This window comes from Fukomys damarensis, unplaced genomic scaffold, assembly GCF_012274545.1.
Source record: "Fukomys damarensis isolate Sample0158 unplaced genomic scaffold, DMR_v1.0_HiC HiC_scaffold_17, whole genome shotgun sequence".
NCBI classification, from domain to species: domain Eukaryota; kingdom Metazoa; phylum Chordata; class Mammalia; order Rodentia; family Bathyergidae; genus Fukomys; species Fukomys damarensis.
In genome coordinates this window covers 8,663,286-8,675,880 of record NW_022900929.1, presented here as the reverse complement: position 1 = coordinate 8,675,880, position 12,595 = coordinate 8,663,286, and the positions used below count along the sequence as shown (strand labels likewise).

At 44.9% G+C, this 12,595-nt stretch overlaps 1 protein-coding gene across 1 annotated transcript in view; it reads left to right on the top strand.

Moving 5' to 3' along the window:
• The window catches only part of Aoah (acyloxyacyl hydrolase), a 201,426-nt gene that overhangs the window by 97,467 nt on the left and 91,364 nt on the right, over positions 1-12,595 (top strand). Inside the window, exons 9-12 of the mRNA XM_033764834.1 lie at positions 298-368; positions 1,103-1,151; positions 3,703-3,751; positions 5,620-5,714. Of these exons, the coding sequence (XP_033620725.1) occupies positions 298-368; positions 1,103-1,151; positions 3,703-3,751; positions 5,620-5,714 (264 nt within the window). The remainder of the gene's footprint in view (positions 1-297; positions 369-1,102; positions 1,152-3,702; positions 3,752-5,619; positions 5,715-12,595) is intronic.

The following is a 12,595-nucleotide window of genomic DNA, read 5'->3' as shown; positions in this document are numbered from 1 at the left end:
CTTTTTTTTTTTTTTTTTTTTTTTTTATTGAGTTTATTGGTACATTTAGGGATACAGTACAGTTACATTCATTGTTGGGATCATGTACCTTTACATGGAGGGGGTGAAGGGAGGGCAGAGGTAAGGGGAAAAAAATGAGAACCATCTTCCTTTTCTTAGCGATGGCCCGTGCTCCTAGGCTGTTGTGGAATTAAAGACTGCAGAGGTTAGCGCCCCTCAGGCAGCTCTGATTAACCTTCCTTTACATAACATCAAAGGCAGCCTGAACCCCACACCTCGTGTGCTCTTCCATTTCAGACACTGCGGGGCTACCACTGGCGAGGGAGAGACTGTAACGACAGTGACAAGAACGTGTACCCAGGCAGAAGGTAACGCTGCTGCCAGGCTTTCAAAATGAGCAAAGAAGGCAGGAGGCATCATCTATGCCAGGTGTGGATGACTCCCAGGTAGAAAGGGAGCTCTGTGCCACAGTACCTCACTGAAGAAGGACAGCATTCACCCATTCACTCACTGGGCCAAGAGATGCTTATCGAGCAGCTAAGATTCGTGAAGCACTTTGCATCATGGAGTGGTAAAGGACTCCATGGGCATCCAGGAATGAAAAGAGTGTCACACTTTAGTCCTGGGCTAATAATGTTCAAGCACTCGTATAACAAAAATGGACTTCAAAAACATGGAGATGCCGCCCTTCGCTTATGCTGTGGCTGTAGTGCTGAAGTATTAAATTCACCAGATGCGTGACATTTTAGAGGCACAATTTGAACAATTCCCCCACTTTCTAAATAAAACAGACAGCAGATGTGTTCACTGTGCTCACCCGCATCCCTCCCTCCCTATGCAGTCCCTGAGAAGAGCTCACTGTGGACAGACTAAGTTAGATCCAGGCTTCCTGGCAAATACCCCATGTTGAACTAAAGGCAAAGGGCCTAGCAGAGGCTTCTGTGCACACCACACACAGTGGTATGAGGTGCCCTAGCTGGAAGAACACTGCTACCTTTCAATGGCATGCTTTGTAGCCCTCATCTATGCATCTATCCATCATCATTCACTAATGAAGTGAGTTCATGCCAAAGAAGGACCAATGTTGTTGTTTCTTTCTTAGGCCAGACAACTGGGATGCCCATCAGGACTCCAACTGCAATGGCATCTGGGTAAGCCACTAAGTTCAAGTTTGACAACATGTCTTACTTTCTACTCTCCCCAAAAGCCCATTGCCTGTGTGCTAGCTTCACCTAAGGAAGGGGCAACAGCCTGCAGTCACTGTCCTGCTGCTGCTTGGCAGAGGGTATGGAATCCACACCACCACATGCAAAAAACATTGAAGGTAGAACACAAGCTGAGGCTCTGTTGCAGCCTCTTTCAGCCTTGCTTGCGGTCACTCAGGTCCAGGCCCTTCGTTCTGTTCAAATGGTGTGAAACGAAGTGAGGAGTGGTGTTGGGAAAGTTCACAGCAACTCACCCTGCTGTCCACACAGGCCACTGCATCACCACTGTGACAACCCAGCCATTCTTCTGTGTCACAAGCCTGGTTGGCAGAGTGGAGCTTTCCCGTGCTCACCTCACCACCCACACCTCATAGCATCTGATGTTGGTGTCCCAGACCCTAACAATAGTGGGTTCACAGCTTCCAAGAGGAGGGGAGGAAGCAGGAAAGCCAGCCAGGTACTTCTCTATATACAGCAAGGATAGAAGCACCACTTTGCAGTGTCTTAGGTTTACACGATTCATAGGATCCTCAACAGGCTATGAATACATGACAAGCATGAGGCAGCAGGATCACAAGTGTAAGCTTAGTCCAGGCAACATTATGACTTAGTGAAACCCTGCCTCAAAATAAGAAATAAGAACTGACTGGGATGCAAGGTATGTGCAAAGGCCCTGGATTCAACCTCCACCCCATAAAAAGAGAGAGAGAGAGAGAGAGAGGGAGGGAGGGAGGGAGGAAGGAAGGAAGGAAGGAAGGAAGAAAGAAGAAAACCAACTGACAAATAAAATATAAGATCATGAATGAAAATAAATAATTACCAAGAACAGTAAATAAATTCCTAACACAGTACTAAACTCTTATTAATTCAGGTCACTTTTTTGAGACCTTTTATCAGACTAACCAGAAGAGCTTATGTGGAAACAGGTCTGATTACAGCCTGGCCTCTTGCTGTCCACCTAGAACACTCTCTAGCTCCCAGCCACTCCTAGGGTGCATATAGACAGGAGCTATGCAACCAGAGGGCCCTGAAGTTTAATATTTTGACCCCCAAGGTAAGCATTCACCTCCTTTATCTGCTTGGATGAAGGGGAGAGAATTCCTATAAATATCATCCTCTCTCCAGGACACTAATAGTCCAGGTTTATACCAGCAGTCACCTACTGTGTTTACTGGGGCCCGGTAGCTTCTGGTACTTGGGAAGGGTGACAGAGGACTGTCCTCAGACACATGACCATTCATGGAGGAGGAGACTCCTTCCTGTAAAGCTTTAAGGTGCCAAGACCCCCACGGCAGCTTTTGTCCTAATAACCCCAAGTTTGCTTGTCCTACTGGAAGATAAAGTATGCTGCCACCTTTGTCACATGCCCACTGTGGCTTCTGGCATCATGTACCTCCACATGAGGAAGAGACCAGGCAAGGACCAGAGGAAACCCAACTAAGCTCAGAGGCTCCCTGGATAATGGGAGAAACACACCCCATCGCCGTGCCTATGCCTTTCCCGGAGGAAAAATGACCCACAGAATCCCACAATCAGGAACAAGGAGGGGACTGCACCACCATCAAGGCTGGTGTTGCCTGAATTGGACCCACAGAGCCCAGGAGATCAATGCCCTACTTCCAGGCCATCTCTGACAATGAAGCACTCTCATCTTGGGACACTTGTCCCTTCCAAGGGACAGCTACTCCGCCACAGGGTGGCTCTGGCTTTAGAGGACTTTAGCTGTGTAACTCAGCCTCTACAGGTTTCTTTCCATTTTTTTTTTTTTTTTTACCAGATAGCTCAGATTTGTTTTGCTGGATTTTGTTTGCTTATTTAATTCATGAAGCTTGTTGATACATTGTAGATATACACAGTGATCACATTTACCATAGGGAACTTATACCTGAACATGAAATATCTTGGTTGACCTTGGCACTATTGACACTGAGGTTGGCTCAGTCTCTCTTGTTGGGATTGTCTTGGAAACAGTGGCATATTCAGTGCCCTCCTTCACCTCTGCCTGCTAGATGCCAGGGGCATTCCTACCCTAAAATGCCTCTAGTGTCCCCTGGGATAGCTGTGGGGGGGGGATCAATCCTGGTTGAGATTTTCATCTCTAGAAAAGTGAGTTGTCAGGGCCTGGGGCTTCCAGGACACAGATGTTCAGCTCAGAGGCTACAGAACCCCTGACCTGTATTCCAGCCCCTCAGCTGCCCTTCAGCGCTCTGAGGAGGGGACTTCCAGCCCAAGGCCTCTTCCAGAAGTAGCCTCCCATCCCTCTAAAGAGAAGGCCTGGTTTCTAGATCTCTCCCTGTTTCTGCTCTTGGTTCCTCTTAAACCCAGTTCCCACTCACACGGAATATATAACTGTGTTGGAGTAGGGGCTCAAGAGACTTTCAAGGGTTTTATCTATTGATTTATCTTTGCGCTTTAAAGCCAACAGGGAAGGATTTAGTGTAGGCATCTCATAACTTTAAAAACACACACAGCTAATCTCATCTTTCCTCTTCTAAAGGGCATTGATCCCAAAGATGGAATTCCTTACGAGAAGAAATTCTGTGAAGGTAAGAACTGTGGATGCCTGTGCTTGTTACAGCAGAACAGTCCTCTCTGGTTGAGCCAAATTGAAACAAACAGACCACTCTGAGAGGAAGTGCCCGGGCCTCATGTTAAGGTGACTAATTTACATTTGTGTTCACGACAGAGAATGACATTAAGAAAGGTGCAGAAAAGGAGGCAGAACCTGGAAAATGCCAAACTGAATTTGCTTAATGGGCTCTTTTTTCTTGGGGATTGAAAACATTAATGATAACGTTGGAAAAGGCTACGGGATGATTAAGGGTAACTGAAATCTGGAATTTTTCCAAATTAAAAAAAAAAATCAAGGAGAAATGAGAACAGAGATGTGTTATATTTGCAGGTCCTTGTCACTACAGTGCAAGGTCAGGCACCTAGACTTGGCTGATGGGAGGAGCCCCCGTGTGCACACGGCTGGAAATGCAGGTCTGAGGGACTTGAGATGACCAGCTCTGGCCTGCAGAGCTTCCCCAAGGTGACTGCTGAACAGCAGCTCTGTACACTAAATGCCTGTGTGCCCCAGATATCTGAACCGCCGGTACTGTCTGGAGGAAACTCAGCACCCCGTGTCCCTGTAAACTCACCCCAAGGAGCCTTAAACAGACCCATTGCTGCTTTGTAATAAGCGAGGCTCTTCCCTACCTGCAGACGTACTTCCTTCCTCTCTCCTTCCTTCACTCCTTCATACCAAGGCACTTCCGGGACTGCTATTTTGATTGTGCACTGAGACTTCTTCCTGGCTATGCCCTTTGAAGGCAAAACCCATGTAGTCCTTCCTTTGTTTAGCTGCAAATCTATTTGTCTATAAGCTCTCAGAGGGACAGACAGGAGGACAGAAAATGAAAAGGTCCATTCCATGTGCATGCAGTAGAGAAACTTTAGTTGGGCGAATAAAAGAAGGGAAAATTAACTAATGAATAAATATGGGGCCCAGGGTGTTGGCTCAGTTATGGAGTGCTTCTTGCCTGGCATATTCGAAGCCCTGGGTTCAATCACCAAAACTGAAAAAGGAAAATATGATAAGTAGTGCAGGTCTAGGTGAAGCCCCAGACAATTTGGACGCACTGTAGGCAGCCTCTTGGGGTCCCCACGTCTCATCCCCTGTGCCTCTTGGAAAGCCTGGCCTTCTCAGTCCCAACCGTATAGTCATCCCCACTGGGCCATCATCTGGCCTCCATCAGGGGCTGGGGCGAGGGTGGAGAAAGGAGGCTCCCTTCTACCTCTGGGCAGCATCAGGTTGTTCTCCAGGGTTGGAAGGTTTTGGGAGAATGTGCCTCCATAGGAACAATCGGTGTGGAGGGGCCTCTTACCCCCAGACACATAGCTGCATGGTGGCCTTTCAGTCTCCATCTTTCTGTTAATCAGCCAGAATTATCCACCCTGAGCTTCTATGTGTATGGATTAAGGACTGCATCAGCCCATAACATCTTTGAAAACCCCGAACTGCTCCGTAAGGCCATTGCATTGGCTCCTTAAGTGAACTGAAATCAGCATTGGTGTGGTTTCCAAGAGAGCCCTTTCAAGAACCAAACGTCAGCGCATATTTCTGAGTCCAGATAAAGTTCGGATGCATTTATTCATCTGTCACTCACTCCAGATGTTGTACAGTGGATAGTTTTCTACTGAGCTGGAAAACCCATCCACATTTACACAGCTTAGCTCGCAGTACCGCGACTGCAGGATTCATCCAACTCTTGAACCCTGGGCCCCTCGCACCCCGGCCCAGGAGAGGTGGCCCTGAGTCACTGTCCCCATGTGCTGCCCGTGGACGCACTGGGCTCTCCACTCTCATTGTCACCCATTGGGAGCTCCAGCTACTTGAGTGCATAAATGATGGAGTAAATTGTGTTCCTAGGTTCACAGCCCAGGGGAATCATTTTACTGGGCGACTCAGCTGGGGCTCATTTTCACATCCCTCCCGAATGGCTCATAGCTTCACAGATGTCTGTGGTGAGTAATTTGGGCAGCAATCATTCCGGATGTGCCGCCCTTTGTTTTTGTTTCCCTTTGCTCTCTCTCAATGTGGTGCCAGCTCCAAACAGGTGCCGATTTCCTTCCTCAGCAAAATCTGCCATGAAAGGCAAATCCAAAGCCATTTCAGTCCTAGGCAAAGGAAAGCTGAGGGTTTCTCTGCTTGACCTCCCCACTCTCAGCCCGACTGCTTCCAAGAACCCTGAAGATGGCAAGTGGGTGTCAAGAAGAAAGTGGCAAAGCCAGGCCCGTAATGCAGCTTTCAGGGAGCATCACAAGTTGCAGCCCGGTCTGAGCAACTTAGCAACTTAGCAAGACCCTTAGCAAAATAGGGGCTGGAGATGAAGCTCAATGTGAAGGTCCTGGGTTCAATCCCCAGGACTGCAATCAATTGATCGATTGATCAATAAAGGTTGAGGGAGCAAAGGAGAAAGTGGCACACTCACAGAGAGCTCAAGGGTCAGTAGGAGCACTCAGGGGCCTCTCCGGCCTTGGTTTCTGTCTGGGCAGGTAAGAAGGGGCTGTTCAGGGCAGACTGTTTGGCTCCTGATGGCCTCTACCACTCCCAGAGGATGGCAGGGGAAAGAGAAGCCTGCATCCTTTCCCAAAGAGAAGTAGGACTCTCCAGGAAGGTCTTATGAGTGTAAAACCAAAGAAAGCTACACTACAACTATTAATAATAACAGTAAGAGGAAGCCAGGAAAGGGAAAAGAAGCCAACAGTTACGGAGGTGTCAGGCGTCAGGCACCATTGGCAGGATTTATGAGTGTAACTCAGGTGATCAACTTAGGAACAGTCACCCTCAGTATCCAACCCACCACAGAGGGAAAAGGAGGTAGCCCTGTGATGGTTGCATCTATACTGAACACACAGACATTTTTTTTGTTGTTACTCCCTAAACAAGGCAGTCTAACAACCATGTGCCTAGCACTTGCATTGACTTAGGTAATATAGGTCATTTAGAGATGCTATAAGGCATAGGGTAGGCTCACACAGGCTACATAAAATACTGTACTGCCTCATTTTACATAAGGGACTTGAGCATCCATGGACTTCAGTACCTGAGGGGCATCCTGGACACTGAGGAGGGACTGTGGGACGGACCTGTGGAGACAGCTCAGTGTGGCACACACGTGCCATATGATCAGAGCCTCTGTCCTCCTTTCAAACTGTGAAACACCTGGGGAAATGGTGTGGCAAAGGACACGAGTGGGAGGTGACAGGGAAGGTGGTTCAAGTGCCACACACCCAGGCAGGGGGCAGCGTTGTCAGATGGATCATCTGCACTCCAGCTACCTGAGGCCACCAATTACTAGCAGAGGCTGCACCAAAGCTGATGCCCAGTCCAGCTGTGTGTCCCACAGGGCCCAGTGCAGCTGAAAAGTGCAGATGCCTTTGTTCACCACACAGGGGGAAGTTCCCCTAAAGGTGCTAAAACAAGGAGCTTTTTTTTGCCTCTCTTCTGTAATCTCACTTATTTGTGGTGCTTTTATGTTTTCCTTTGTTTTGCTATTCAATTTCACTTTTAAAAATTAAAATGTTAAGTAATTGATATAAATATTACTTTATCTCTGTTACACTGTGCCGGTTCTATGTGCAAATATAAGGGCACTGACCTCCCATGTGAAAATCCATGTGGGTACTTAACAGATGCACGGGGTGACAAAGAAAAGGGTACTCTAGAGAACAGCTTGCTGGTGGAAAGAGAGTGATATTTTGTACAATGTTCAACTCTGGTTCTCAAGAGTAATTGAGAGGAGGCTGGGCCCATGAGCAGTCCAAGGTCAGTCAAGGAAAGTTCCTTTTAGGAGGAACAAGGGACACCAGAAGGGGAAAGCCCATGTTGATACAGATCAGCAAGCTGGCCAGCACTGAAACAGGGTGACCAAACCATCCAGCCCCTTGGGGGAACCTGGGCCCAGGAAAAAGGTGCAACTCAAACCAGAGATCAGAGTCATGCTGGGTGGGTCCCGGAGATTGAACAGGAAGCCCAGAAAAACTCGGACCTCAGGTAGATGGTGAGCTGGGACCAAGCAATAAGGAAAGATAATTTCTGTGTATTGGGGGAAGTTTGTCAATCCGAAGTCCTACTGAGTGCCAGGCCAAAGTATGAAATCCCAGCCGACAGGGCATATCTTAGGGAGAAGATTCATGTGGCATCAGACTAATCTCTCAACATTAAATTTCAAAATGGGGAGCAACCCTCCAGAGGGTTTGTTTGTTTGTCTGTTTTATTTTCCATACTGGGATTGAACCTGCGGCCTTCATGCTAAGCTACATCCCCAGCCCTTTTATTTTTTATTTTGAGACATGGTCTCACTAAGTTGCTAAGTTGGCGTGCTGAGCTGCAACTTGTGATCTTCTTGCCTGAGTTGCCCAGAGGGCGGGGATTTTGAGGAGGAAAGGTTATGTGCTAAAAATGGTCTGATTGCCCGGCTATTGTACTTACATGAGACTGCAAAACATTCTCAGTCATTCAAAGATTCAGAAAACTGCCAGATATAGGCCATCCCTGAAAAAAAAATTATTTTAAAAAGCATTCCAGTTTCTCTAAGTATGGCATTATAAAAGGCAGCCAAAAGAGTTACTAATTTAACTGCATACAATTTTCAAATGTATGCAATGTCAAAAAATCATAAAGGCAAATAAAAAACAATATTTGTAAAAGTCAGAATGTAAATCTTCTAATTAATGAATTTCTATGATAATAAGAAAAATCTTTAAATTTTAATGATCAAGAGCATGACTGATAATTACAAGAATTTTATTTTCAGCTCTAAGAAACAAAGTAACAACTTAATTTATTTATCATTGGTCAAATAGCAAAGGTTAAAGAGAGATAAAAGGCCTAGTTTTAGCAATAATGTGAAATGGGCATGTTATTACATCACCAATGAAGGATTAAGTTGCTAGAACTCTGAGAGGCAATTTGGCAATATACAGAAAGAGACATTAAGCTGTTTTCTATTTTGATCAGCATTTCCCCTTTAAAGTGGTCAACCATTCACTCAAGAATATATGTATCAGAATTGTCTATCAGAGCAGAAACAAAAAAAGAAATTTTAAAAGTCCAAAATAGGAGATGTAAAAATATATTACATCTGTATTGACTTAGTACACATATTAATTGACACACGTGTGGGCAAGAAAATATGCTGTGATTTAGTAAGGGACAAAAGCAGGTTAAAAATAATGTGTATGAACCAATTTTGTGAATGTGTAAGTGTGTCTGTGTGAACAAAAAAATAATTGGTAAGTTGTAGTTCGGTATGTCAATATTAGCTATCTTTGGAAGGTGGAATGATGGGTAGTTTTTTCTAATTTTTCTTCAGTACTTTTTGTATTACATGTGAACCAAATATTATAATTCAAGATTTGGGGAATTTGGGGACAAAGGGTGTAGTTCAGTGGTGGAGCACTTGTGCAAGACCCTGGGTTCCATCCCAGCACCACACACATACACACACACATAGAATTTGGAGATTTGTTCATTGTGCTTTATTTTGTTTTGTTTGAAGCAAATGACTAAGGAAACCAGCTAAAGAAAAGCAACATGCTGCTTTATTCAGCCTTTCTATAAGCCCTCTGAGGTAGGTATTATTAGAACACAGCCTCACTTTACAGACAGGGAGGGTAAGGAGACTGCCCAAGGCCACACAAGGGACAGGTGGCAGGATCACCTGAAGGAGCTACTTAGCCACACGCAGCAAATGACGGGGTACCGTCTCGGGCAGGGTCATGTGCTTTGATGAGCTCATGGCTGCGAAGTGCTTTGGACTCACACGTTGGATCAATGAGGGCCCACTCACACAGTATGTGTCATCTCTTCGTGGCTGTCCTTCCTATTGGTACCCGTGGCCTCTGCAGGCTGAGGAAAAAGGTTCCTCTCTCACAATTCGGTACCCACTTTAGGGTTTTCTTGGAGAGGACAGGCTCTCACCTGCCTTCTCCTCAGGGCAGTGGCTCTCTTCACAGTATGCTAAGTTTCTAGACAGGAGAAAGAGTAAAAGACAGTATGTTACAGTGATAAATGCATGCCCATGTTTATAACAGCGCAACTCATAATACTTAAATCTTGGAAGTGGCTGTACATCCATGAACAGATGAATGGATAAAGAAAATTTGGTATTTATACACAATGGAGTACAACTCCACCATAAAGAAGGATCATCTTGAGTCATTTGTAGGAAAATGGATGCACCTTGAGATCATAGTGTTAGTGAAATAAATCAGATACATGAGCACAAATATCACATGGTTTCTCTTATGTGAGAAATCCAAAATATAAATAAAGAACAAAATAAAAGACAGATAATGGAAAGCAAGAAGATACTTCTTTTGCAAATGAGAAGGGGCCTAGATGGAGGGAGAGAGAAGTGAGGGTAGGGGAAGGAGACATGAAAAGAATTAAGACATATTATGCACATGTACCAACTCCCTATGATGAATGTAATCACTATGTACTGCAAACATGCGCTAATAAGCATGAAAGAGAGACAGACTCAATCTGCAAGTCCAGCAGCAGCCCATCCTAGAGGCCTAACAATTAGAATTTACATTGTAAAGCTTTTCATTTGCTCCTTGTCACAAGACTGGTTAAAATGCTGCAGATCAGTAGCATCTGTGGGTTTGGGTTTGGGTTATTTGTCCTCTCACTTTTTGGCAGTGTGGAGCTCTGAGAAGTGACCGAGAGATTGGGTAGTTGAAGGACCCACATCACACACAACAGGAATTAGGAGTCACAGGTCTCATCAGTACAGCAATAAGGCTGTGAATAGTGGAACAGCGGTACTGTTTCATGCCTCTTGGTCATCTGTTTTCAGTCTCAATGTTCTAAGGTTCTAAAACTCTCTCCAGGTTAACAGAGCAGTCACTGGCAGCAGTGATCTGAACTTAGTTCTATGGTGTAGCATTTGATAAGAACAGAAGATGGGACAAGAGCAAGAATTTTTTCCTGGATTATTGACATTGAACATAAAGCCCTATCACTAAGTTCTTGTCAAAGCAATATCCACTCTCCCTCTAAGTCTGAATGACTTAACACCCTCATTCCTCCTCACTCATCCATCTGTGGGTTAACATCCCAGCTGTTGGCTGAGCTCTGTTGGTCTTGGGCTACAGTTCTGCCCCACATCTGTCTGATCTTCCTTGGATGGGCTCTCTATCCTGAGTCTGTTCTTCTCACTGAGATGGCATAGTCCAAGAGGACAAGATCCCCGCTCAAGCACATTTGTTGTATTGCATCCTCCATCAACCCAACTCCAAAGCAAGTCACATGACCACAAGTAAGCTCAGTGGAACAGGAAGTCTTTGCCCAATGCAGGAGATGAAGAGAGTGCATAGTTGCTTTGTTGCTTTTATCTAATTATAAGTGCTCTGGAGAAAAGTAAGAATGATTACTATGATGTTATATGAAATTCCTTCTTAATTCTACCACCCAGAGAGAGTCATTTTAATATTCTGCAGTATCAAATTTGTTTTGAAATATTCTCTTAATAGTATTATTTTTTAAAGATATGTACTCATGAATAGAACCAATTTTGAGAAGTAAAAATCACCCCACCATTTTAAATTTTGCTGGTGTCTTTCTATTTGTCCCCAGTATTCCACCTCCACTTAGTATATATACACATATATATATAGAGAGAGATATAGATATATATCTATATAGATATAGATATATAGATATATATCTATATCTATATAGATATATAGATATAGATATATATCAGATGCATGTGTATGTATCCTTGTCACAGGAATAGCAAGTTTGCAAATGGAGAGTCTCCTTTTTGTCTATTCGTATTAGTCATAATCTTAGTCCACATTGCTACTTACTCTTTATATTTATTATATCTATTCATGCTCCAGAGTGTCCTATTGATGAACATGGATAAGGTACTAAATCATTTGCCCTCAAGTGGATATTAAACCAATTCATGGTTTTATTTGTGGCTATTATGAACCATGCTTCTTTCATAGAAAAGAAAAACACTTTCAATTTTTAAGAAGTATTATTTGTAGAATTGCTTCATTCATGTGAGGAGTTCTGCTGGACATGAACAGCTTGCCTGGTTGACAGCCACGAACGGTGCTGAACTCAGATGTCTCATGTTTCCACTGTTTGGCTTTTACCTCTTGAGGCAAATGTAATCAACATCTCAGCTCTATCTAGGGAAGGTCCTAGAGCCGCACCTTGGCAGAGCCATAGCATGGCACTAACTGTGATTAGTTAAATCAACAAACACTGACCCAGAGCCCACGGTGCAAAGCTCTGTGCCGAGCTAATGACACAGTAGGGAAAAGGTTGGGAAGGACCCAGTTCTCAGAGCCCAGGACTCTGTGGGAAATACAGACCTGCAATGGCGCTTCTGCAGCAGTGGATTGTGATGATGGAGGACAGGCTTCCTAGAGGAAGAAAAACATGTTCAAACCAGAAGAATGAAGTGCAGGCAACCAACCAGAGGCTGGCACCTAGGAAAACAAGTCCTAATGTTACGGAGTTTTAAGGCACAGGACCCAACTTTGGAGGTCCCAATGGAGTAGGCTCAGTTTCTCATGCTGAAGTCCCAATAAAAGAGATGAGCACTGGTAAAGGACAGAAAAGAAGCCTTAGCCAACGCAGCCACGCTCGGGAAAATGGGAAGGTCTAGCTACCTAAGGTCTGTCTCAGGAGCTGACAAGAACATTGGGATTAGAAAGAGGAATGGGCCGGGCATGGTGGCGCATGCCTACAATCCCAGCACTTGGGAGGCTGAGGCAGGAGGATCGCTGTGAGTTCAAGACCAGCCTGGGCTATATAGTGAGTTCCAGGTCAGTCTTAACTATACAGTGAGACCCTGTCTCAAAAAACCAAAAAA